The 27,922-nt window shown below is 43.2% G+C and overlaps 1 protein-coding gene across 1 annotated transcript in view; it reads right to left on the reverse strand.

The window, feature by feature from the left end:
- The window catches only part of LOC147426869 (uncharacterized), a 35,040-nt gene extending 15,545 nt beyond the window's left edge, over positions 1–19,495 (reverse strand). Inside the window, exons 1-2 of the mRNA XM_086498309.1 lie at positions 19,140–19,495; positions 3,124–3,701 (exon numbers count right to left, since the gene is read on the reverse strand). Coding sequence (XP_086354435.1) covers positions 3,124–3,701; positions 19,140–19,400 — 839 coding nt within the window. The 5' untranslated portion in view covers positions 19,401–19,495. The remainder of the gene's footprint in view (positions 1–3,123; positions 3,702–19,139) is intronic.
- Between the last annotated feature and the right edge of the window lie 8,427 nt (positions 19,496–27,922).

Here is a 27,922-nt window from a genome sequence, read left to right on the forward strand (position 1 = left end):
TTTGGTCAAACGATATTTCTATTGGCCAAGAACGCGCTCTTACATAGAGAGCTATGTCAAGAGATGCGCTCAGTGTCAAGTCAATAAGGCCGAGCGCCTTAGGAAAGCTGGCCTGCTACACCCATTGGAAATCCCAAATGCCAAGTGGCAAAGTATTTCCATGGACTTCATCGTTGGTTTGCCAAATACTAGTCGGGGCAATGACGCTATTTGGGTTGTGGTCAATAGACTCACAAAAATGGCGAAATTTATACCAACGAAGTCGACAGTAAAAAGCCATGAGTTGGCGGTTTTATTTGTTGATCAGCTTTATAAGCTATATGGTCTGCCAGAGGATATCGTCAGTGATCGAGATACTAAGTTCACTGGCCGATTTTGGCGAGATGTGTTTGCTCATCTTCAGACGAAGTTGAGCATGTCGTCTTCTGACCATCCTGAGTCCGACGGACAAACTGAGAGGATGAATCAGATGTTAGAGGACATGTTGAGAGCCTATGTCTCTCATAGGCAGACTGATTGGGAAAGGTATCTTCCACAATTAGAGTTTGCCTATAATAGTAGCAAGCATTCTGCTACTGGATTTAGCCCGTTCATGCTGATGTATGGATTCGAGCCTAAATCCCCGATTGCTATTGGCTTAGAGAAAGTCAAGGAACGCCAAGCTCGTGATTTCCTGTATGACATGCAGGAAATGCTCGAATTGGCTAAGGATAGTATAAGAACGGCTCGTGATCGAGTCACTACTTATGCTAATCAAAAGAGATTTCCAAGGACTCTAGATGTGGGACAATGGGTCTATCTGAAGATACCCAAGGATTCCAAGACTATGCAAACAGGAAAGCATTATTACCTTTCAGCTAGATATTGTGGTCTGTTCCTGATCACAAAGAAAATTGGCCAAGTTGCCTACAAACTGGCTCTTCCTTCGGATGTTACTGTACATCCAGTGTTTCATGTCAGCCGCCTTAAAGTAAAATTGGCTTGTTGTGCCTATCGAGAAAAATGAATGGCAAGATATGCAAACTGAGTATATTCCTCGAGAACCAGAAACAGTTTTAGATCATCGTACCCGTCATTCGCGCCAAAAGGCTTATGACGAGTACTAAATTAAATGGAAAGGTCAATCTGAAAGGTTTGCTACTTGGGAACCCGTTAGAGCTTTGAAGGCTCAATATCGCCACTTCATTGATGAGGACATCCATGGTTCTTAAGGGGGGAAGTATGTTATGTCCCGCTCACAGGAGAGGAGACCTAGCCCAGATGCCGTCGGGATGGGCGTCCAGTGTCCGGGCGGACGTAGTGTGAACCCGACCAGTGTGGCCGGCCATTATAATAAAAGGGGGACCAAGGCCTCATTTGCAGTTATCGACCCCCATTGGCAGAGTGCCAGTGGTTAGCCCGCGAGGCTAGGAGTGCGCGAGGTCACCTCGAGGAGGTGAGGCCGGGTGGTATGGGATGCTCGGTCTTACAGGTGCACGCCTACGTCCTCGGATGCTGGCCCCAGTACGGGGGAGCTGCCGGATGGTGGCTATGGTCGGGTGGTTTGTCCGACGCGTATCTGTAGGTGGTACGTGTAGCCGGGAGATCCTTTCTCCTCGTTCGTTTCACCACCTCTCTCATGCCTCGTATCTGGAAGCTCTGTGTCTCCTCAGGCAACCTTGGAAACTAAAGCCAGTCGTCGAGAGTGCGGGCTTGGCCCTCAACCATGGGACCCCAAGAAACATGAGGCCTACTACCAACCAGGTGGCCCTCTGAGTGCGAACCATGGGTTCCAAACAAGAGGTTGTCTCAAGCACTCCTCCGTGCAAGTGGGCTGGTGCTGCTCCAGGCCACTCCTCAGCTGCTCCCAAGAGCGAAGCAAGCTCGCAGCAAACCGATCCTCCAACCTCTTGCTCAGACCAACTCTGCGCATCTCTGTGAAGATCCACCTAATGGAAGGGCTCCAAGGGCCTCCTGCATGAGGGACTCGAGCTCGAAGTCGGTGAAGCAACAACTCGCAGTCCTCCAACAACAAACTTCCCAAAAAGGCTACTCACCCTAGGTAGGAGGACCACCTTCGGGAGAGAGTGAGTGTCACGAACTAGAACGCATACTGAAGGCACACCGGCAGCCTTGGCTGCAACTGAAGCTGCCGTGCACGAGGTCTCCAAGACTGACCCGATCTCGGAACCAATCCTGGAAAGAAGCAGTAAGTGCTCCCTCTGCAGGCGAGGAAAGCAGACCGAAATAGACAAGTTTGCCTCCTCGACAAGAACATCCAATGTTAGATCGAACCCATGGCGCCACTGTCGGAAATGAGCTCTAATCGCTCGGATGACCGACGAGGATGGGGTTTAGGAGGGCCTCTTTATTTGCCATGAGATATGAAGGTGATTAACATTTTGACCAATAGTGCATGTCATGTGTGCAAGAATGGTGGTGTGTAAGAGTGGTCAAAGGATGCACTTTCCCCCCCCCGAAAAAGGGGACGAACAATTTTATGATTTTCGGCCTTGCATAGCTCTTACATATGCTCTCCAATTTGAGTGGAGATTAGAGATCTGCAATATACACAAGCTCTTTCCGCAGATATGTTACATGATATGGTTTTACCCCTTATATTTTAATATTCATTTTGCGGGGAAAATTTGAATACAAATAAACTAGCCGCTTTGCCTATTTGAATTCAAAAACTATCCTTCGATTTCTTTCTCAATACTAAAGTTAGACTCCCTTAAACTACCAAATAAAGACGCCTCCTAAACCCCATTCTCTTTCTAATGTGCTACACCAATCTCAACTCCTAAAGGGAACAAACCTTTGGATTGCCGAGGGTTTGACCACGACTCAACTCAAGATCAAATCAAGCAACTCAAGAAGATGCACGAACCTCGCAAGCAAGGTAAATGGGCAGTCTATCGAGGCGGTAAAGCCATCATCCAAGAATTTTGAACTCCCAAACTAGCTCCCTCCTCACCAAATCCCCCTTGGGTTTTGTTCTCTTCTTTTACCTTCTTCATGGACCCTCAGTCCTTAACTCGTTCAATCTCTCTCTCTCTCTCTCTCTCTCTCTCTCTCTCTCTCTCTCTCTCTCTCTCTCTCTCTCTCAAACTCAAACAGAACTAGGATCATTCTTACACTTACAAAGTGGGTGATTGAAATAGTGACTTGCACCCTCCTTCCACTTCATGCCATGGAGCACATATTGGAATATCAGCTGAGTCACAAACACCCTCATCTTCCCTATATAGAGGAAGGTGTGTGAGTAAAATGGGTCTAGTAGAGGCATATTCAGGTGAATGAATGGGCAAGTCAGCCTGCTGAGTGTGTTCAGCAGACTGTACTGCAGTCTGCAGTACAACTTCTAAATGCTCCACCACCTTCTTCAGGGTATTATACAAGGGACATTCTTCACACGCCAAAGCCATCGCATTGAGAGAGATAAACGTGATGTTTCTGATCATAAAGACTTCATTCCCTGTGTCATCCAGGCCAGGAAAAGCGTCCACAAACTGCTGCATCAAGGAGGTAGTAATTTGGTAGTAATCTCCAACATCATGGTTACCAGGTAGGACATGGAATGGCAGACCTGAAAAAGGCATTGTCATATCCTTGAATCGAAGAATCACTGAATGCCACTGCTCCTTGGTTGACTTCCTTCCCCAATCCGAGACATCTCCCAGAACCAAAAGCGAATGTGGTTTTAGAGTCTGGAAAGCCCGCTGCGCTCACCAAAAAACACAGAATCACTTAACTGGCTTTAGCAACAAACATGCATGTTTGAAAACATTGCACGTTGCTCAATAATCAGGCCATTACAGAGCTGGTCATGGAACTCCTGTGTCCCCCTCCCCCAAAAAATGTGTTTTCTGCTCGAGCAGACTCATGTTTGATACTGCCACAGTGCAGAGATGGAGTGATATGTAGTCTTTATCTAGATGTGTTCCATTACAGAGAGCTAAATCCCTATACATCACCCTCAACCAGCTTTAAGATGTTCCTCAAACTGAAAACAGTTTTGCTTTGATCTACTTCATAAGGTCAAAAATGTCTGAACTTACAAACTATAAACAGGGCTAAAGTACTCACAAAACCACAAATCACGTAACAAGAGAAGATTCGGAATCAGAATGTGTAAGAACTTGTTTCCAAAGCATCTGATATACAAAAGAAAAACGCTCATTGCACACATATGTTGCTGCCAGCTTCTCCCGCCATCGACCCCCCCCCCCCCCCCAAAAAAATAAAAATCTCCCACCCTTGCTAGCCCCTTCCACTCACAGTTTTGCAGCCTTCGTCCTGCTGTTTTGGATATCATCCCCTGGGTTTCCCATTTAGATCTAGTGAGAGATCTAGATGTGCGCCCGGCCTTGTCAGGCTTTTATAGACTCGCAAGGTTGACACGTACGATCATATACCATTACTACATGTACGAAGATGTGCGGTACTAATTGAACTACAAAAATTATGACATAATGTGGATGTTACGTACGATAAAATACAGAAGACTTGTTAACACATGGAAAAAGGTCAAAATGCAGCCCACAATGTTTAAAAATGGTCATTTTGACCAGTCAACAAAGCCCCTAACGTTAACCAGAAGACTATAAGTTTGAGTCGAGAACAAAATGTACCAGTTCATGGTACAGAACAGAACGTACAAGTTGTCCGATATGTCGAAGGTTCATGAAAGCTTGGTGAAACACACCGACACACTCAGACTATTGCCTCTTTATAGCTCAAAGTTCTCCCTCACTATATAAACCTTTCATGAAGTCTTTTCGTCACGCCATTTTAAGGGAGGCTGGGAAATGTATTATTTTTTGACCATCTCTATGGTGTCGCTACATAAAGAAACCATGATTGGCGGGTCCTCCTCCTTTGTGTCACTCCTCCTCTGGGGGCTCTCTTTGGTCCCTTCACATCTCGAAAGTCACCTTCTCGCCATTGTTTCTCAGCAAGCTCTCCGCCATGCTGCCCCAGCCCCTTGTAGCTTCCTTCGATGCTATGAGAACCTCTTACCCACTGGCTCTCTCCCAACTCCTTTCGTGGAGCACAAAACAGCACGGATCCCCCTGAAGTTTTCTTCAAACTCTTTGGATCTGCCACACCACCTACCACTGGCTCAACATCTGAACCAAATGCTTGAACCATTTCTTTGGCATCCCTTATGAGAGCTCGAACTCATATCTGCCTCTCTATTAAGGACGGCAACACCAGCTACAATCCACAAATCTGACCACTCACACTGTCAGCGAATGTTACGAGCACGACATCTGGAACCTCATCTAAATCCTGTGATTCTGCACATTACTTGTGCTCCCAAGTGAATCAAAGTCTCCTCCTCTCGTTACCTATACCGGAGCTTCATACTACTTGCTTAGCTTTCCCCACCTTGATGAACTGGCTGCCTCAACTCTCGCTGCCTCACTGCCCTTGAGCTTCTCTTGGTTGCTTCTCGGTGCTCCTCTCCACCCCTTCTCCTCGTGGCCACCTCCTCCAACCGCCTTCCCACCGGCATTGCCCCTCGGCCCTGCTTGACAACGCTCTCCTGAGCTTCCCTTTGCTAGCTGCCTCACAAACTTATCGCCTGCACAAGCCTGGGATGATTCCTCCTCCTCCTCCCATATCCCACAAGCTCTCCCCTTACATCCTTCTCCAGCGCTAAGCTCAGTTCAAAGTAATTTAGGCCCCCTCGCTACACTTATAAGTCGGTGGGTACTAGGAAATTAACTCAAAAGAGGCATATTGGACACTTGGCAGCACCACAAGCCTCAAAAGGTCAAACCAAGCCACCTCAGCCAAGAATTGGCGTAAAAATCAGCTTGGGGCTGCCCCTCTCTCTCATTGTGACTTACAGTGAGTGTGTGAGTAGTTGGTGCAGGTGTTGAAGCTTTAATGGAAAGCTTGCCTTCTCCCTTGCACTATGTAGCACAATGACTCTACTCTCGCGCACCTCTCTCCCCTTTTGAATACAGAAATGTGATGCCCCGCTCAAGGGCTTTCATCTATATGTACAGTTGTGTGGGTTCATGCGCGATTGCCGAGGCAAGAGCCGGTACTGGATTAGCTAGTTGCTAATCCCCCGAAGGTACAAGTGAATTCGGAGAGATTTCACGCGAGAAATGTCGTCCAATTCAAAGGGCAAGTAACCATACAGGTGCACGAGCTGGAGGACTTGCTATCAAGGTTGTAAGGTACGTAGTATTCGGTACGTGTTCGGTACATATTGTACGTTGTACCGTATGGATTGGGCCATAAGGTACGTAAAATTCGTAGTATATCTTTTAAAAGCTAAAAATACAAAGAATTTCAAATATATATACAACCTATCTAGTTTAAAAACACTACACAATACTTAAACATAGCCACAACTTTCAAAAAACACTTAAAATCACCCCACAAGTTAAGTAACCGCTAGATAACTCTGCAACACAATTAACGCACACTTCAAAGTTGAATACAAAACTTACAATCTTTCGCGAGGTCAGGACTCTAGAGTGCCTCCTTGCAGACTCCAAACACAAAGGGAGGGAGGGAGGGAGAAAGAACCTTATCGGCGGCGGTAAATCCTTCCTTGGTCTCTGTGCAGAGACTCTGTTCTACTCTCTGGTTCTCTGTTGTGATAATAACCAGTATAGGATAGGTGGACTAATTAAAGGCCTCGCCCAACCAGTCCGACCACGGAGAATAGGCAACGTCGGCGGATTTTTTTAATTTTTTTTCCCCGAGATTTTTTTATTTTATTTTTTTTACACTGGGTATGTATGGAATCGTACGGATACCATACGGACGTACCGTACGGTACGGAACCAAATCGTACGTACATACGGAAACAACCTTGCTTGCTATGGATGCGACTGACGCGCAAAACGGAGCCCAAAACAGGGAAATACAGCCTGCTGTGTATTTTTGCAGGTTTAGGGTTTCGGTCCTAAACGGTCCCTAATACCCCCAGGAGGTCCGAAGACGCGAGGGGACTGTTGTGCGGGTGATCTGACGGTAGGAAAAAGCAACCTTGGTGTGAGCGCAAGGCCGCCAAGGGGTGCGCCCGCGGAAAGAGCAGAACTCGGGTGAAGAGAAGATCCTTCTCTAACACAGATTGCAAGCGAAAGAAGAACCTCGAGAACCTTAAGACCCTCAAGAACCCCAAGACCCCAAGAACCCAAGTTCCTCGTGAACTTAAGAACCCAAGACCACAAGAACCCCAGACTTCAGTGGATGATCATCACTCGAAGCGGAATGGATACTTCGCTTGGAGGTGATGAGCATGAGAGAGGCGAAGAAAAATTTTCCCCACCAAGAGGTTTTCCCGACCCTCCCCCTTCCCCATCTACGCCAAGGATTGCACTAACTCCTATGGAGGCTTTCGACAAGAGGATGATAGACAGGAAGTTAGAAAGCGAAGAAAGTATAACAGCCATAGAGCGCAAATACCAAGAAAGAATGGCAGCCATAGTGCGTGAGAGCGAGCAAGCACGCTTGGAAGCCAAAGAAAGACAAGCCAAATTGGATCGTGAGAACAATGAAAGACAAGCAGAATATGACCGCGAGAACAAAGCAAGACAAGAGAAGAGCAATCAACACATGAAAGAGTTGTGGCGACTTTTTTCTCAAGTGCAGACGCACTTTGCACGGAATCAGGAAAAGGAGACTCTCTCAGTACTTCTCCAAAGCAAGAAACACATGATTTGCATGATGATTTGAATGACAATGATTTGCATGATGATTTGAATGATAATGATGAGCATGATGATTTGGATGACAATGACAAGCATGATGATTTGCATGATCAAGATGTGATTTCTCACAAACATGATGATTTGCATGAAGATGACGTGATTGTTCACAAGGATGATGAGTTAGTTGATACTTTTTCTAGCGAAGCTAACCTCGTTGCAGATTCGATCAATCACGAAGGATCGATCTTGGCTCCCGAGCCTGGGTCCAAAGAACCCCTTCAAGAAGAACCGATCTTGGCTCTCGAGCCTAGGTCTCAAGAACCCACACGAAGTATTATGTGTTCACATGATTAGTCAGCACGCATTGTATGAGTGTTTCATTCGTGATCGTTTCCTGTATTTTCTTCAGCGTCTTTATGTGATCCCTTTTCCTAGGCATGACATATTGTACGTTGAGCACGTTTCACTCATGAATGAGCACAAATATATGCGGATTGTTCATGAAAAGCTGAAAAGTATGCATTCAAGGAAGTCACATTCCATGTCTCTTCCTTGGCATGACACATTTGTAGAAAGAGCACATGAAACTATGAGCACCAAGCATGGGCATTTCCGTTGTGAATTGCCACAGTTGATTGCTTTAGATCATAAGAGAAAGATTCGATCTCATTGTTTGCGTGTGTGTGGTGAACGGTTTGGCACTCCGTCTCTTTGTTCATCTACATTGCATGCACAGTCTTTGAGGAACACAAGATTTTTTCCAATCACTTTACACGGAATAGGTATGTTCATGGTTTTGTGTTGGAAATGGTTTCAGGAATTTTCAGCCATGGAGATTCTTGAAGAAGATAGACGCATGACTCTAGAAGAAGTGGAAGCATTGAAGATGACTTTGTCGCTTTCGGCGCGGCCCAAAGAAGCAAGCGTTGCAGACCTTTATGAAGTTCAAGTACCGCACGACCCACACATCAGAGTGGGCCGGCGAAGAGTCCCTTCCAGGATTCCGGATGCTATTGGTCATCTCCCTCGACACCATACAGTTCGGTACCAGTACCTCACTTTGAAAAGGAGGGGATGGCACGTGATACATCCAACCCTATGTATCCGTGGACAAGCTATAGCACGACAAGGGTTCAGTTCAGTCAAGTCAGTCTAGAATAGGAAGTGATCTGGCACTTTTGTGAGTCTGTTCGCAGATCGTGCATGACCAATCACTTAGTGTAGATGCATATCCTCTGGCTGCACACAGCATGGTCATAAGCATTCTCATCAGAATCCTTCAGAGGAATTTTCCAATGCATTTAGTCTATTTTCCCTATTTTTGATATTTTTCACTTATTATTTTTAAGTGACTTTTGTTGGAAAGTAGGTAGGGCAAATTGAGTAAGTTTGTATATAAGCAAACCTAGACTAGCACTAATTGACAGAAGAGGCGGCAAGAGCACCTTGTCAACAGGCAACTTCTCAGCAAGACCAATCCCCGCAACAACTCTGGGCGTTTTCTCTCAACAGAAGGCCTATCGTTTTTGCACCAGATCAGCCAGCGTTTTTGCAATTGCAGATTCCTGGCGACAGTAGACACCAGATCAACCCTAGCGTTAGCAGATTCCCACAGCAAGACAGCAGATTTCCTAGCGTTAGCAAATTCCCCCACAAGGTCAGTTTTCAGCCCTAGCGTTTTTGGTTTGCAGCACAACCTCAGTGTTTTTGCAGATCATCGCGACAGAATCAGCCATAGGACCAGCGTTTTCAGTTTTCAGCCTTTGACATTGCAGAAGAAGTCCCGAACCTCGCAGATCTCACCTTCCCACAACAGAGCCTCGCCGCACGGTCGGATCCAGCAAAGTTTACAGTTTCATCCCGGAAAACGCAGATTTCAGCATCTGCGTTTTCAGCGCGTCGTCGTCGTACCGTCGTCATCGACATCGTCACCGACATAGAGTCAGAATTCAGCAGATAAAGATTTGCAGATTTCAGCCCTTAGCGTTTTCAGTTTTCAGCCCGTCTCGTCGTCGTCGACATCGTCAGCAAGTCCAAGCATTGGAGAGATTTGTGCAATCATAAGTAGACCGCTCTCGCCATAGAGAGTGGGGCCTTCGGAGGAGGGTTTTACAACGTCTCTGGTGTCGTATTCTCTTCTCTATCTCTCAGTCTCATGCACTTTCATTCACAGTGTCCATTCACTTTGTGTGTGTCCATTGCACTCTCTCACTAAAGGAACGGAAGGCTCTCCCTTCCGTAAGCAAAAGGAACCTTGAGCACAGTTCGGAGCACTCATCTTGAGCAAAGTTCGAACATCCATTCCACTGCACCTTACACAAAGCCTCCAACTTGAGCTTTAAGAACGAAGCCCAAGTGTACGTATTGAAATCATCCACAAGCACAAGCAAAAACTGTGAGCCAGAAAATGAAGGGAGTGCTCATCGGGCCACATAGGTCATTGTGAACAAGTGCAAGTGGTGCCGAAGCTCTGTTGGATGCTTGCTTCGAAAAGGCAACCCTATGTTACCCTGGCAAGCCTTGCATATGCCTGATGAGGAGCGTATCACTAGTAAACCCTCCACCATAGAGGTCCTATCAGCCTACTGAAGCTGTTGATAGCTGTAACAAACTGCTGACGTGTCGACCTACTGAAGAACGGAGCTACCGGCCGAGGGGCATAAACCCTAAGAAGAACAAGCAACAGAAGAAGTGTCACAGAGTGATGACGTGGTTGCCCGAGTGCAGAAAACCCTAACCCTAATTTCTACCAGAAACCCTAATTGCTGAAACCCTAATTCTGGAAACCCTAACTGCTGAAACCCTAATTCCAGAAACCCTAATTCTGAAAACCCTAACCCTAAAACCTGCAAACCCTAATTCTAGAAATCCTAACCCTAAAACTGCAACAACGTGGCTGATTTCCGAAAATTGCGCTGGCATGATGATGTCGCAGGCTGTACAGATTTCCGTGATTTACGCTAACAGCTTTTGGCATTGCTTTTTGGACCAGAAGCTTTTGAGTTTGAAAGTTTTTCATGTAAACTGCTTTTTGGACCAGAAGCTTTTGAGTTTGAAAGCTTTTCATGTAAACTGCTTTTTAGGCCAAGGGCCTTGAAATATGAGGCTAGGGCTCATTCTCTGGCATGCTTCCTGGAGAAGGTGCAGAGTCTAGAGTACCAGCTTGTACTTTGATGATGCAATATAAAGAAATACTGAAAGGGGTGCCAAGGTTTGGGGCCAATACTCTCTGGGGTGGAATTCCGCCACTCCGTGTCGCGTGTCGTCTTTCTCTTTCAGTTCAGTTGTTATTGAAGTGCTAAAAGTCTGTTCAGTCTGCTCTTTTCTATTGGCACGTGGTGCCCGCCTTGTGAAGTGGTATCAGAGCATCAGGCGTGTGCTTTTCTGAAAGCATATCGGTCCTACAAAAGAGCAGACAGAGCCACTCTCACCCATACTTCATCACGCATCGGGCGTGCTTCCATCTTCACCACTCATGTCTTCCAGGGCATAAGCCAATTAAGATCACTTACAAGAGAAGGATCCAAATTTGTTTCAAGTCACTATTTTTCTCAGAAGCAGTGCCATGCAGATATTGATATCTATAGCTACCAAGACGCACACATCCAAGGACTTGGCAAGCCTTCAAGAAAAATTTTGCCCGAAGTTCTATGATTTCTGACATCTTCCTTCGGAGTGCAACTTCTGGCAGAGTGGGGTATCCTGAAATGCTTGCCATGGAAACCCTAGCAGATTATAACTTGAAATTTCTCGACATCTCTCAGTAGCTGTCTCTTTACGAGCAGATGACCTTGGAGGTTCGGTGTGATTGCTATCTCTTGGGACTACCATCGCCGCCAAAGGAACACTGTCTGTCCAAGAGCTGATGGACCATGCTGTGCTCGGCTACAACCTTATGGAATGAACCTAACCCTAATTTTTGGTGCAGGTTTCAAGATGGAAAGTCAGTTGACTTTTCGAGCTCGACTGATGTCGAGATTGCTTTTTAAGTTTGAGTTCTATTTGATCTTGTTTGGTGATCCTGTTTGGAATTTGTTTGAAATGGATGGTATCTGTTTTGAACCTGTTTTGGTGCCGATTTGAATTGTTTGACTCTGGTTTGATACTGGTTTCAATGATTGGTGATTTTACTCCCGGGTGGAGAAGTGAGAAATACTGTTTTGGTATTGTTTGAACCTCGGAAGGACGCAGGCCGATGCCTGGGGAGCGTTTCGTTGTATGTTTGAAAACCTCCGAACAACGCAGGCCGATGCCTGGGGAGCGTTTTGTTGTATGCTTGTGAAATAATTGTTGTTGTGACTCCCGACCCGGACCTGGATGGTTATGCGGGAGGAGTATTAAGAAGTCTAAGCAATGGTTACTCTCAGCACCTCCAAACGACACAAGCTACGGTCTAGGAGGCGTTTGGTTGTAAAAGGCCTCTATCTCTCGGACCGGACCTTTTTAGGTTATGCGGGAGGAGTGATGAGAGAGTCGTTTAATATCTCCCGGCCCGGACCTTGTTAGGTTATGCGGGAGGAGTGTTCATCGGCGGCTTTATGTTTCTATGTCTTGTAACATGCATATGTAAGCATTTGTGTTGCATTGTGATGTGCCAACTATTGAATATTCCTAAGTGGATGAGATTGCCTGGGTATGTAATTTTAGTGCATCAAGACACCCGTGGAAGATCAGTACAGTTTGGGTGTGATGGCTAATTTTACTACGCCAAAATATCAAGAGTTCCGATCTGGACGAAAGGAGAAGCTAACTCCTTGATCAAAACAGCCGAAAGGAAAAGCTAACTCCTTGATCAAAAGAGCAGAAAAGAGAAGCTAACTCCTTAATAAAAAGAGCAAAGTGATTGTCCCTCGGAATGTCCCTCGGAATGGCCCTCAAAAATTTTTGAACTAACTTGAGTTGTTTTGCAGATATGCTGTAATCGAGGACGATTACTCTCTTTCAAGAAGGGGAGATGTAACAAACTGCTGACGTGTCGACCTACTGAAGAACGGAGCCACTGGCCGAGGGACATAAACCCTAAGAAGAACAAGCAACAAAAGAAGTGTCACAGAGTGATGAGGTGGTTGCCCGAGTGCAGAAAACCCTAACCCTAATTTTTGCTAGAAACCCTAATTGTTGAAACCCTAATTTTGGAAACCCTAGCTGTTGAAACCCTAATTCCAGAAACCCTAATTCTGGAAACCCTAACTGCTGAAATCCTAATTCCAAAAACCCTAACTGCTGAAACCCTAATTCTGAAAACCCTAACCCTAAAACCTGCAAACCCAAATTCTAGAAAACCTAACCCTAAAACTGCAACAGCATGGCTGCTTTCCATTGCGCTGGCATGATGACGTGGCAGGCTGTACGGATTTCCGTGATTTACGCTGACAGCTTTTGGCATTGCTTTTTGGACCAGAAGCTTTTGAGTTTGAAAGTTTTTCATGTAAATTGCTTTTTGGACCAAAAGCTTTTGAGTTTGAAAGCTTTCATGTAAACTGCTTTTTAGGCCAAGGGCCTTTAAATATGAGGCTAGGGCTCATTCTCTGGTTTGCTTCCTGGAGAAGGTGCAAAGTCTGGAGTACCGACTTGTACTTTGATGATGCAATATAAAGAAATACCAAAAGGGACGCCAAGGTTTGGGGCAGTTGTTATTGAAGTGCTAAAAGTCTATTTAGTCTGCTCTTTTCTATTGGCACGTGGTGCCCGCCTTGTGACAATAGCATAGATGTCCAAATTGTGCATGCCATAGAGGAAAAGACTCCACGGTCCGAGACAGAAGAGCAGCGAGGCGGTATAGGGAACCATCGCGCTCACTGCGTGCAAGAACAGTACCTGTCGTAGAATCAGAAATGGTCACTGTGCCACTCCCAAAGTGTATGTCATCTCCCTCAGAGCCCAAACTCGACACAGAGAGGAGGTTGAAGGCCATGTCTGGAACGTAAAGCGCCTCCATTGAACTAAACTTCGAGTTTGAGGTAGAAGGGAAGAGGGTAATCTGGCCTGTGCCAGACACTGGAATCTCAGATTCTCATGGTTGTCACCCATAGTGACGGTCTGCCCATGAGTCTCCCTGAGAGAGCTAAACCAAGACTGTTGGGGAGTCATGTGAGTGATGGCTCCACTGTCAACAACCCAAGTACCTAACTGCGATGTAGCAAGAGTGTTGTTCGTAGTCGCGACAAGAGCGGTCCCCGTCGTCTCGTGAGAGGCTACAACTTCAGTCGAGGCTCTCTGTTTCTCCCTGTTGGCCTCGTTTTGCTACATCTTTCTGCATTCTGATTCTTTGCGCCCTTTCTTGTGGTAGTGGTAACATTCATGAAAGCGCGAAGGAGAGGCTACCGGGAGATGCGTGAGGTGAAAGAGTGCAGGTTTGGGCCCGGGTGGAGCCAGGCGTGAGTGCAAGGAAGCTGTAGCGCTGCAGATCGAAAACACACACAGAGCGAGAGAGAGAGAGAAAGAGAGAGAGAGAGAGAGAGAGAGAGAGAGAGAGAGAGAGAGAGAGAGCGCTCGTTCGATTTGGGGAAAACTCACATATGGAGTTTGTGGCTTTCCCACTTTTATTATAAGTGACTTTTACAAAATGTATCCAGGTTCAATGTGAGCCTGGACAAGTATAAAATATACAAAAGGGGTTATTTAGGCCTTTAACCCAATAACCTCCCACTTAAAGGCATAAATGACGCCTTTAAGCTAATCAACTCCCACCAGCTGTATGCAATGCTCATGTTGAGCCTTAGCAAGACTCTTGGTGAGAACATTTGCAGGGTTATCCTGTGTATTGATCTTAGTCAAGATGACTAGACCATCCTCCAATACCTGACGTATGAAGTGGTACTGCATATCTATGTGTTTGGACGCGCATGAAACATAGCATTTTTGGCTAAATAGAAAGCACTCTGGCTATCACATCCTAATACTGGAGTACTAGCAGGCATGCCAAGTTCTTTTGCAAGCCTGTCCAACAAAATGGCTTCCTTTGAAGCCTCTGTGGCTGAAATGTATCCAGCCTCAGTAGTACTCAGTGCCACAATTTTCTGTAGCCTAGAACACCAAGAGACTCCACCACCAGTAATAGCAAATACATATCCACTGGTAATTTCCTGGTATCCATGTCACCTTCCATGTCTGCATCACAATATCCATGTAACTCTAAGTCACTTTCGCCATAACAAATACACTTCGATTGTGTACCTTGCAAATATCTCAGAATGCATTTGACAGCTTCCCAATGCACTTTGCCAAGATTCGACATGTATCCACTAACAAGTTCCACTACATAAGCAATGTCAAGACGAGTGGCAACCATAGCATACATAAGAGAACCACAAGCTGATGCATAAGGGATTCCCGTCATTCCTTTCAATGCCACCTCATCTTTTGGGCAATCTGCTTTGCTAAGCTTGGTGTATGGAGGTAAAGGTACTCCAAGAGGCTTAGCATTAGCCATTTTAAATCTGTCAAGTACTTTCGCAATGTACTTTTCTTGAGATAAAAACAGCAATTTCAGCTTTCTATCTCTTTTAATACGTATGCCCAAAATATGCTCTGCATCACCCATATCCTTCATAGCAAATGCTGAATTTAGCTTACACTTCATAGCATCGAGACTAGTCTTACGTTTCCCGGCAAGCAGCATGTCATCAACATAGAGAACAAGTATGATGAGACTATCATCTTCATCCCTTTTGCATACAAACAATGATCTGCATGGTTGCGTTTAAAGCCTTGAGACAGCATAAAAGTGTCAAACTTCTTATACCACTGCCGTGATGATTGTTTCAAACCATACAGACCTCTTTTCAGTTTGCATAAAAGTTCCTCACGTGTAGGAACTACAAAACCCTCAGGTTGTTTCATGTATATGTCCTCTTCAATGTCACCATGCAAAAATATTATCTTTACATCCATTTGATTCAATTCCAAATCAAGCACCGCAACGAGAGCAAAAAGGACACATAACATTGTAAGCTTTACAACAAGGGAAAAGATTTCTTGAAAATCAATTCCTTCTTTTTGTGCATATCCTTTTGCAACCAATCTTGCCTTGTACTTGGGTTTTTCATCCACGATCTTGATCTTGTACACCCATTTGTTAGGAAGAGCCTTTCTCCCTTTAGGCAATGGCACAAGATCCCAAAGTATCATTCATTTCCTCTTGCATTGCAAACTTCCACGTACTACTTGACTCACATGACTTAGCCTCTTTATAAGTAAGAGATTCTCCCTCATCTTACAACATTACATGATGCAAAGAGGGATTAAATCTCTGCAGTTGCCTTCTCAAACGAGTTGACCTGCATATCCAATGATCTACATTCTCAGACAACGGTTCTACATCATGAGGCAACTCATTTTCAGCTCTATCATGCTGCTGAAAATCATTTTCAACCAATTCAGGTGGTTGTCCATCCTCAGTAGGAGCATCAATATCATGTCCTACCTCTTCTGGCTCAAGGTTAACCAACTGATTGTCAATTTCAGCTTGCGGTAATGCATCATGAGGCTTGTTTTCAACATCAATGGGTGGCACAAGAGACTAAAATCTGATTGTTTTCTTGTCAGAATCAGATTTTGTAGCATTCTTAAGCAATTTTGCCTCATTGAACACTACATCTCGGTTGCGAATTACTTTTCTAAATTGTGGTAACCACACTCTATAGCCCGTTTCACCTTCTTCCCCATAACCTAAGAAGACTCCCTTAATGGACTTCACATCAAGCTTTGTTCTCAAGTCATTGCGTATATGAACAAAAGCTTCACAGCCAAATACTCTCAAATGATCATAAGAGGCAGGTTTGCCAGACCAAACCTCCTCTGGAATGTCATTTTTCAACGCACTATTAGGAGAGCTATTGCAAATATGAACTACAATTTTTTAAGCCTCCCCCCAAAACTCTTGGGAAAGATTAGCGGTGGACAACATGCAACGCACTCTCACATAAAGTACGGTTGTACCTCTCAGCCACACCATTCAAAGACGGATTATAAGGGGTTGTCAACTCCCTTTTGATCCCATTATCATCACAAAAACGCTGAAATTCAGCAGATACATATTCTCCTCCATCATCCGACTTGAGACATTTAAGCTTAGCACTCTTTTGAGTAGTGACAAAAGCATGAAACTTCTTAAAAGCATTAAAAGTCTCACTCTTACTTTTCAACAAATACACCCATCCTTTCCTAGTACAGTCATCAATAAATGTAACAAAATACAATGCCCCACTAAAAGACTTAACAAGCATAGTGCATACATCAGAGTGAATAAGATCAAGAGGACTAGCTTTGCGAGAGACACGAGAGTAATAAGAAGATTTCTTTTGCTTTCCATAAAGACAATTGTTACAAGAATCCAAGGTTTTGCCTTTTACATCAACCCTCTTCAAAGAGGAAGGCACATCAATACTCTTTTGGCTCATATAGCCAAGTCTCTTATGCCACAATTCTGTATGTGAAGCAACTTCAACAACGGCAAGAAACTTGTCAGGCAAAGCTTTACATCGAAGATAGTACAAAGTACCTCTTTTAGACCCTTTTGCAACAAGCATAGAACCCTTAAGAAACTTCCATGAATCCCTAGTAAAGATGGTAGTAAAACCATGTGCATCTAATTGGACAACTGATAGCAAACTTTTCTTAATGCTTGGTACAAACTTGACATCATTCAATAAAAGCTCTTGACCATTGTTAAGAGCCAAGCGCATGGTACCCATTCCCTCAATATTGCAAGCAAAATTATCACCAAGGTACACACATATGTAGCAAAACACTCCACAGCTGGAGTCACATGGAAAGAAGCACCAGACTCTACTATCCAAGATTGGGATAGGCTATCATTAGCACTAAGCAATACATCAATGAAATCTAAGAGACATGAAGCCGCAACCAAGATTTCCTCAACATCTGACAACTCCTCAATGACCACACTAGAGGATACATTTGCATTTTCAGCATCCTTGAAGGAATCACCTGTTGATATTTTCCCTTTCTTTTCATCTTTCTTCTTCTTCTCTTGCGCTTCCTTCTTCCTGTCCGGCTCTTTCTTGAAATATTTGCAATCGGGTTTCTTGTGACCCTTTCTGTCACATTGATAGCAAGTGACATTTTTATCTTTTGTCTTGCTCTTACTTCTAATTTGAGTCCTGTTGCCCGCATCACGCTTTTGATTTCTACCTCTTGCATTGCAAGCAGAACTGCCACCTTCCCTACTAGACTTATGTCTAATCTCTTCATTGAGAATAGACGCTCTCACACCGTCATTCGTGAGGCTGGGATTGTTACTCAAGGAGACAACCAATGTCTCCCAAGTATCTGCAATGTCATAAGCAAGAAAATAGATTTCAGCTTATCACCAGATTACTGAAGCCCACTGTCGTGCAACTGACTCAACACACCTCTAAAAGCACTCAAATGCTCAGAAGCTGACTTCGAGTCATCAAGCTGCACATTCACCAACTTTCGCATCAAATGTACCCGGTTCACAGGCGTTGTGTTCTCGTAATTGGACTTTAGCTTTTGCTATATAGTATAAGCAGTGTCCAAACGCTTGATGTCCGTCAAAATGTCATGTTGATAGCCATTTTGATGTAGGCCATCGTTTTCTTATTCAACCTGGCCCACTCTAAGTCAGACAAACCTTGCAGCTTATTCTCTTCAATGAATCTTCACAATCCTTTAAGAAAAGGATACCTTGTATGCGTTCTTGCCAAAGGTCGAAACCTTGACTGTCAAACCGTTTGATTTCCATCAAACTTTTAGTGTCAGATGTGGAAGAGGTTAACTCAACCACAAGTGTGTATACAAAATAGATGCAATAGGCTGAAAATTTCAACAAATAAGAGCAACCATAAGACTTTGCATACAAAAGACCCTAGTTTCTTTACATGAAACAATCCAAATCTGAATTTTCAGTTGAATATGAGATTTAAATCTCCTAAAGTACTTAACAACGCTAGTTCAATTTAAGAATTAATCCCATCTAAGATAGCTAAGACACACCTATATGTCCTTCGCAATTATAAAGAAGCATTGTAGTTGAGAACAATTGTTTAGAAGCCCAGTAAATGTAATTCTCACTTCGTACAGAATAGAAGTATCAATCAAATTGAGGAACCCAAAACATTTAGAGTAGACATTTAGAGCACATGGATGACTATAGCATCGAGCAAAATATCTCTGAGTCCATCCTAGATCAATTATTTCTTGTGTGTAATTCAATGGATGACACGGTGAAAAATCAAACGTTAGACCTTCCAAACGGATATTTGGATGTGTCACACGATGGTGACTACAACCTTCCAAAGGAAATACTTTGTAATTTCCAAACAAACAGAATATCCCAGTACGATCTTTGTGATGCACGATGGTGACTACAACCTTCCAAAGGAAATACTTTGTAATTTCCAAACAAACAGAATATCCCAGTACGATCTTTGTGATGCATCACAGGATGAGTTACTAGAGCTTAGTGAAAACGAGAAGAACCAAATGTCTGACCTTGAGGGAGGCCTTCATGAAAGCATCCCTGCGTGCCCTGTCTAGCCACAGAGTTGTGGCTCCTCCGAGATGAAGATCGCCAACCACCATAGCTTTGAGCTGGACATGATCAGAACGAGCCTTTCCAGTAGAGGAAGCTGAAATGACTGGGCTAAATGGGCTACAGGAAGGATCAGATAGGAAGTGAAGTAAAATCCATGGTACGAAAACCAGAAATGAAAGGGACAAATAACTGAGCAGGAAGACAGGTTTTCTTGGCATTGTCAGCAGCCGAAACGAAATGCATCGCAACGCAGAGGACCAAGCATCGAAGTAATTAACAATTAATAAATAATAATAATCACCTTTGCCGAAAATAGACTCTCTCTCTTTGCACGACTAAGTGGCAAGGGCATGGGGAGGTGGGATCTATGGCGGGGGGGGGGATTGTGGGCCGTAGATCTGGACGTGAATACTTAAATTATTTTTTGGGAAAATTACCAAAATACCCCTCTAATTTGTGAAAATTCCCAAAATACCCCTCAAATTTCAAAAATTCCCGAAGTACCCCCATAATTTGTCATGAATTCCCAAAATGCCCTTCAAATTTTTCAAAATTCCCAAAATACCACTGGTTGTGAGAGTAAATTTCTCCAAAAACAAAAAAAAAATGTAGCTTTTCATAAGAAGAGTGATTGTCTACCATACAGGATGCTAAAACTAAGATTTGAGTTGGTTATGTAGGCTTTGGAGATGAATTCCTTCATTATTTTTAGGCATAATTGCCTTTTTTTGGGAGGTAATTTGCAAAAAATTACATGCTAAGCACTTAAAAACCGATCTCAATGGTCAAACAAGAAAAAGATTAGAAAATCTTGAAGATCCAACGAAAATAGATACAGGGCTATTTTGGGAATTTTTGAAATTTGAGGGGTATATTGGGAATTTCCACAAATTAGAGGGGTATTTTGGTAATTTTCCCTTACTTTTTTGTAATCTAAGGTGCCTTAGATTACAAAAGTGATCTGGGTACCCCCGTTTCGAACTAATCTAGGGTACCCCATTATGCGAGCGTCATGGGAAGCATGTGCACTAACCACTTCGCCTTACGCGCGTTTCTGAAGCATGGAGGCCCTAATTTACTTAAAACACGTGTGGGCAACGGCAATCCCCGAAGTAATCTAGGGTACTCCAGATTACTTTTGTAACCTAGATCTACAACCCACAATCCCACCCCCCCATGCCCGAGCCACTTAGTTCCGAGGCTCTCTGCCCCTCCTCGCCCTACTCGCCTCGAGACAGGCTCTTGCAGGTAATGTATATCTATATTTATATATAACTAAATCTATCTATAAAACTCTATAAGGGAGAGCCCTTTTCAGGCGGCCAAGTGGCACTAGCTTGGAGCCGTGGGAGGCAAGCACGGAGATTGATAGAAAGAGAGCGTAATATGCTCGTTGTCAAGTCAACGGGCAACGCGCGCGGGAAGTTTATCACTCACGTGGTGGGGGAGTTAAAAAGCAGTTGGGTAGTCCTCTCGGGTGGTAGAGAGAGAGAGAGAGAGAGAGAGGCAAGGGCATCCATCGAACCTGTCGAGGAGGTTGATCAACAGTTCTCCGTTGGCCGACGGCACCGCATGCAGGGCGTATATCAATTTCATGGTAGGGGATTTTAAAAGTAGTTGGGTATCCACACACACACACACACACAGATGTAGCCTTTGAACGTCAATCATCAACATATATCAATCTCATGGTAAGGGATTTTAAAAGCAGTTGGATACCCACACACACACACACACACACACACAGACTCACCCTTTGTTGTAGACTCGGGAAGAAGGAGTGCCCATGTGCAAGTTGTGAGGCTGTGGGATGTCCCCAACCCAGGCAGTTGTTTAATAATGAAGAAGTGTTGATGATCGACGCTGAGAGGCTACATCTCTCTCTCTCTCTCTCTCTCTCTCTCTCTCTCTCTCTCTCTCTCTCTCTCTCTCTCTCTCTCTCTCTCTCTCTCTCTCTCTCTCTCTACTACAACCTGCAATGAGTCCCAGGGCTTTGCAACATAGTGATGATGGTAGATTGCATGAACGGACTGCGGAATGGAGCTGGCAAAGAGGATTCAGATAGTTCACATGGTGCTAAGAAAACCTCCGAGCATTTTGAGCTTCATGGCTCGACGTGTGGGAGGCAATGTGAAGAGCATGGGAGGTGAATAGTCAAGAGAGACAAAGAGAGAGCCTGCTAGACATTAACCATCTAAAACGAAGAGTTGAGAGAGAGAGTTGTTTCTTTTTGCACCGAGCTGCTCTTCAGGAGGGGGGGGGGGGGGGTGTTCCTTGCCACCTGTGTGAAGGGATGGAGTTTGCATAAGTAGAGAGGAGGGAGCAATTTATTGCCATGAGAGGAAGGGGGCAGGCCACGGCTGCAGTCGCGGCCCGCAAGAGAAGGGAACATCCCGCAGCCATGAAGACAATCACCCGTCGACAGCTTCATCTAATTTTTGTGATCGTAAAATTTTGGAGATAATTTTTCTCTTTTTATTGAAGAATGATCAATAGAGTTTAAAATATATCGAGAAGATTTCGTTTGTATAATGGAAAGTTGTATTATCATGATCGATAGTGTGTGTTTGCAAATTCCTCTTTGAAACATCAAATTTTGTGGGAATATCATAATACTCCTTTTTGGGGCAATGTTGTTTTGAATAATAGATGCCTTTGTATAATGGAAACTTGTATTATCATGATCGCTAGTGTGTGTTTGCAAATTCCTCTTTGAAACATCAAATTTTGTGGGAATATCATAATACTCCTTTTTGAGGCAATGTTGTTTTGAATAATAGATGCCTAGACAGTGAAATAACCATTCTAAAGATAGAGCTATAAATCAATTTTGATGGTAGAGTTAGGCACCTTAGAAGTAGGACTCTTATTGAAGTTTTGATTCAGTGGGATATGTATGTTTTGCATGTTGCTTCCAACTCTGAGGACAGAGTTAATTTTGATAAGAGAAGATTTTAATAAGATTATTTTTCAAAGCTCTTAAAGTCAGAAAGAATGTAACATGGACTGTAGCGGAAATTGAAATAACAATAGTGAGCATTTCCTTTAAGAGAATTCTCAAAGAGCATAAGAAGAGTAATTGATTAAAGGTAGCAAGATGAACATTACACCTAGTTAGCTTGGCATGAGCAATACTTGTAAAAGAGAGAGAGGAAGGATTAGAGAAATTGACAACAGTTGAGGACCGGATTTGTGTGGAGCTGGTCTCCTCTCCAAAAGGCTTTTGTATTAGAGATTCTCCCACAAAGACATGGTACAATAAAAGCTTGTGTTTCCACTACAGCACGCCGTGCGAAAATTGACGCGGATATTGACGACTCAAAGCTTGTTTAAAAAGTAAAAATCCATGGAATAAGCGTCGGAATCATTGTCGGCATCGTATCATCATTATATATATCGGTATAGCTACCGTCAAAAAAAGCAATGAAACTTACATCGTTATACGCGTCCCAGTACGCGTCGGTATGGAATTTTTCCATACCCTTGGGGTGAGCCCTTTGACGAACGAACCGCTTTAAAGTCTTCATGAATCTCTCCAAGAAGAACATCCACCTGCTATGGACTACCCCAACAATTGCAACTTCATCGACCACATGCACAAGTGGATGCATTTGGATGGTAAGAATGTTTGTTGGAAAGTACTTCTCCACCATACACAATGCTTCAATATCATTTAAGTGTGTTGCATCGATGTTGTCTTTTGAACTGATTCAACGTACGAACTCATTGATTTTATAGATTGTTCTTCTAATGTCATGTGTGAGACAATTCTTTATGGGGCATTCGGTAAGATAAACTATAAAAATATATACCAATCGTGAGACTTGAGACCACTAAGATTGTCATCTCTCGTAAAAGCCATTTTCAGACATCGCATGCACTCAGTGGGAGTCTTGAATGAGATATAGTCTTCTTCACTTGTTGCTCTTCTGCACGACTCAAAACCCATGGACCTTTTGGTATAGCGAACTTTCCATTGGGTTTAAGTCGAGGCCACATCTCTAGCATTCAACCCACAGCCTGTAGTCATCTCTTTGGGCCTTGCTCTCCCTTTTTCTAGTGATGGTTTTCCATATGATCTCCCCCACATTCTTGAAGATGTGCATTGGGTCGAGCAGATGATTAATTAGCACGTCACTCCAATACGGGAGTTCATGAAAAATAGAAAGTTTTTTCATTATGGGTGGCATGAAATCTCCCCTCTCTAGCCACATGTTTTTCCAATCGCTCGCTTTCAATGGATGCATGTCATGTTTGCATATGTTTGGTCCACATAGCTCATGTCCTTCAGGCTTAAAATCTACCACGCTCCTCATAAACTGTCTTTGCTCAAATGATCAGAGCGACGAAAGCTAAGTCGAGGACCACATTTCGGACGTGCATGATTGCCCGAGTGACTCAAGCATGAAAAATCATAAAATTAAAATATAAAAGCGTTGGCATAGCCAGGAATAGCATGTATGTGAGGGTTTCAAAGATACTTACATGAACACTCATCGAAGCTTGGCCAAATCGTGCATGGTCCACATGAGAATGCCTTGCACATGTACATTTCATCGTCCGATTGGTTGGGACATATCAACCACATCGATCCCTGTCCACAAGATTTGGAGCTCTTTTATAAGTGGTGCCAGATAGACGTCCATGTTCTTTGCTTTGTACTTTCCTGGGATGATCAATGACAACAACAGATGGCCCTTCTTGATAGCTAGCCATGGTGGAAGATTATAATCAACCAAGCAAATAGACCACGTACTCCATGACGAACTCCGTAATCCAAATGGGTCTACTCCCTCCATTGCTAGACCAAAGCGGATACATCGAGGCTCATCCTTAAATGTAGGCAAACCTTCCTCTATGTGCTTCCTTGCACGAGAGTCAGCAGATACCCGCATCACATCATCTGTCGATCTAGTATTTGAGTGCCATGTCATCCAAGCGGCTATAGACTTACACATGAACATGCTCTTTATTCTTGGAATGATAGGAAAGTGTTGAAGGACCTTTGTTTCCTTGTGTGTCCTCTCTACATGTTTGATCCACAATAAGGACCCTGTTCCAAATTTGCATACTCATTGCGAGAGTATACAATGATTAGGGTATGCATGTATTTTGTGATAATCCAAGCCCAAGTTAGTAAGAAGATTTTTAGCGGTTGGACGGGTAGGGGGTATGTGATTGCCTTCCGGCAAGATTTTCTCGTTGAGCAACCTATCTTTACATCAAAAAGTGAACACAACGATCATATTATTGAACTGTAATTTGCATTTGGCATGCTTAGGATACAATGTATTTACCTAAAAAGCTCTGTGACGGAGGCGTCATACCACCTGTAGACAGACTACAAATTAATCATTACCAAAGTGGTACGGAGAAGTGAGATTTTTGCACCATTGTAAAGCAGCATACGCGCAAGAGTTTGCATCATCTCTCCCTCTTTATCATTGCTATCATGTCGTCGATATGGATGGGATGACTGATGTTGGTTCGCAGTGTTGCCTTGAATGTTGTTGCGTTCTATGTTTTCAATAATGGGATCCATGTCAAAGAATGCGTTTAACATGTGCTCCATCTCTACTTCTTGAAATGTGGAATCAGGTATTGGTTGGGTGGACTGAGTTGACGGGTGTTCGTTTGAAAATCGTCTTCTCTGGGATGAGTTTGGAGCAATATCTACTTGCAGAGGTTGATCTACTGCCTCCGCACCATGAGATTGATAACACAGGTCTTGTAGTTGCTTTATGGAAAAGAGACCGTTATTGCGTGTGTTGGTCACAGATTTTTCATTTTTGAAAGATCTGATGATTACAATGCACATAAGGACATGCCATCCTATCGTCCATACTTTATCTACCAATGATACAACAAATAAATAAATCACTCTTGTTATAAGTACACACCACTAACTACATGACAATACATGACAACCTCACATTCTCTAGCCATGCTCGATCCTTGCACACCTCGGTCTAGAGGTGTACGTAGATCAAGACCATAGGGTAATAATCTCGTCTTTCTTGGTCAATGACGTATGTGTGCGTTATTGAAGTTCGATTGCGTCATTTTTGAAGACTTTAAAGTTTTTGAAGTCCGTTTGCGGGTTTTCTACTATTTTCCGCTAGCTCTAACAACCTCACATTCTCTAGCCATGCCTCATCCCCGCACACCTCGGTCTAGAGGTGCATGGAGATCAGGACCACATGGTAATAATCTCATCTTTATTTGTTAATGACTATATATTAGGGTTTTTTGAAGTCTGTGTGCACTATTAAAATCTTATTGTGTTATTTTACTCGTTTGTCAAAGTCCGTTTGCGTTTTTGAAGTGCACAAGTCATTTCTGAAGACTTTTGCGTTTCTGAAGTCCGTTTGCGGTTTTTGTACTATTTGCCGCTAGCTATAACAACCTCACATTCTCTAGCCTTGCCCAATCCCCCCACACCTCGGTCTAGAGGTGCACGGAGATCAATACCATAGGGTAATAATCTCGTCTTTATTGGTCAATGACTATATATTAGGGTTTTTGAAGTCTGTTTGTGCTATTGAAGTCCGATTGTGTCATTTTTGAAGACTTTGAAGTTTTTGAAGTCCGTTTGAGGTTTTTCTACTATTTGCCGCTAGCTCTAACAACCTCACATTCTCTAGCCGTGCCCGATCCCCGCACACCTTGGTCTAGAGGTGCACGAAGATCAGGATCACAGAGTAATAATATCGTCTTTATTAGTCAATGACTATGTATTAGGGTTTTTGAAGTCTGTGTGCGCTATTGAAGTATTATTGTGTTATTTTACTTCGTTTGTCGAACTCCGTTTGTGTTTTTGAAGTACACAAGTCACTCTTTAGACTGTTGCGTTTCTGTAGTCCGTTTTCGATTTTTCTACCATTTGCTGCTAGCTCTAACAACCTCACATTCTCTAGTCATGCCCGATCTCCACACACCTCGATCTAGAGGTGCACGAAGGTCAAGACCATCGGGTAACAATCTCGTCTTTATTAGTCAATGCCTATATATTAGGGTTTTACATAAGTCTATTTTGAATCTTTTTGCATTTTTGTAGTTTGTGTGCGCTATTGAAGTCCAATTGTGCTAGTTTACTTCGTTTGTTGAAGTTCTTTTGTGGCTAACAATAAGTGGCTAGCCCTAAGCGTGTATCCTTCAACGGCCTAAATACGGAGTAGTCCTTCCTGAGCAGTAAGCAACTAAATACCTAAGCGGTTACCTATAAGCGACAAGCCCTAATAAACCGTTTGAATATCGATTAAACCTACACGACTATCTCTAAGTTTCTAAGTGACTAAATAACGAAACTAGCCGAGCCACGTGTAAGACTAAGCAGGCTTGGCTAAACGATTCAATAAGTAAGCAGCTACATGCTCTAATTAAGCACCTAACGTTCACCGATCTAACTACGGACCAATCCTAAGAGATGAAACCACTTATTACTTAAACGGTTAGTGTTAAAGGACTAAACCTAATTAAGCGAATAGCTTATGATAAGTCACAATTACCAAAATAACAATATATTTTTTAAATTTCTAAATTTACTTACACTAAAACAACAAAACTAATTATAAAATAACATAAATCAAATTAAATCTTTCTTTTAATGATAAAATGTAGTTATGTTTTTTTAGCTATGATGATTTTTAATTAATATTACTTATAAAATAACATTTCATTGTTTTTTAAATCAAAAAATATGTGTGTGCATCGCATATAGTGTGTTTGTATTGTTTAGTGTGCATTTTTATTTACTTGCATGCATGTTTATGTGAATGTGTGTGCGTATGTGTGTATGCAACAAAAAAGAATGTTAGAGCACTCACATGCAGCCTATTTAAGCAAGAAACGGTTGGAAAAATATCGTCAAACCTGCAAAAACTCACACACACACACACACACGCTATGTTACACACACATACACAAAAGTGCACAAATCTACAAGGAAACATAAAAAGACCTCACTTTGCTGATGGGGAGTGGTCTAGAATACTACGATCTAAATCAGAAACATGATGCAATGTGTTGCTCAACTCATGTTCGGTATTGAAAAAATATAATTGTGCAAAGCGTGGAACTTCATTATGTCCTTCATTTGGCGTTAAAGAACCAATGCTATGATAAACAAAGCCATGTACCTTAAAAGTGTATACACCTCTCCTACTATAATTAATAGTTTCATTGATATGGGCACCAAGAGACACAAATGCCTATGCATTATTATATCCCCAAATGTTATGTAAGAACTGTCTACTTCTTGTTGTGGTTGAGCTCATCAAATCTTTCAATTCATTGGTAGCTCATTCAAAGGAAATAATCAAACTCTTCCATCAGAGCAACAATATTTACTCACGAATTTTTGGATAGTCCTTCCTTCATCCTTCCATGCCTTTGCTCCACATTTGGAGCAAACAAAATCTAAGCTTTCTAAGTTGTGCAGCATACACTTTTTGGATAGAGCAGGTGCCATAGACTTGTGATGTAAAAGGAGAGAAGTTGGGTATCAAAGCGGATGGACAAACAGTGCTTTTCTACTTTAGAATAGGTTCCCTCTTCAAGGATAGAAATAGGCTCTACAGTCTCTTGATTACATCACAATGCTATGTTCATTGTCGTCCCAACATCCATGGCTTCAGAGTTTCCTTCATGTACATCATGCAAGCACTATCTTTCATTGCACTCCAATAAATCTCCAATAGTACTTTGTAGTGAATGCCTTGTTCTCTCTCGTGCTATTTGG

The sequence above is a fragment of the Adiantum capillus-veneris genome, chromosome 24 (assembly GCF_014529385.1).
Source record: "Adiantum capillus-veneris isolate H3 chromosome 24, ASM1452938v2, whole genome shotgun sequence".
NCBI classification, from domain to species: domain Eukaryota; kingdom Viridiplantae; phylum Streptophyta; class Polypodiopsida; order Polypodiales; family Pteridaceae; genus Adiantum; species Adiantum capillus-veneris.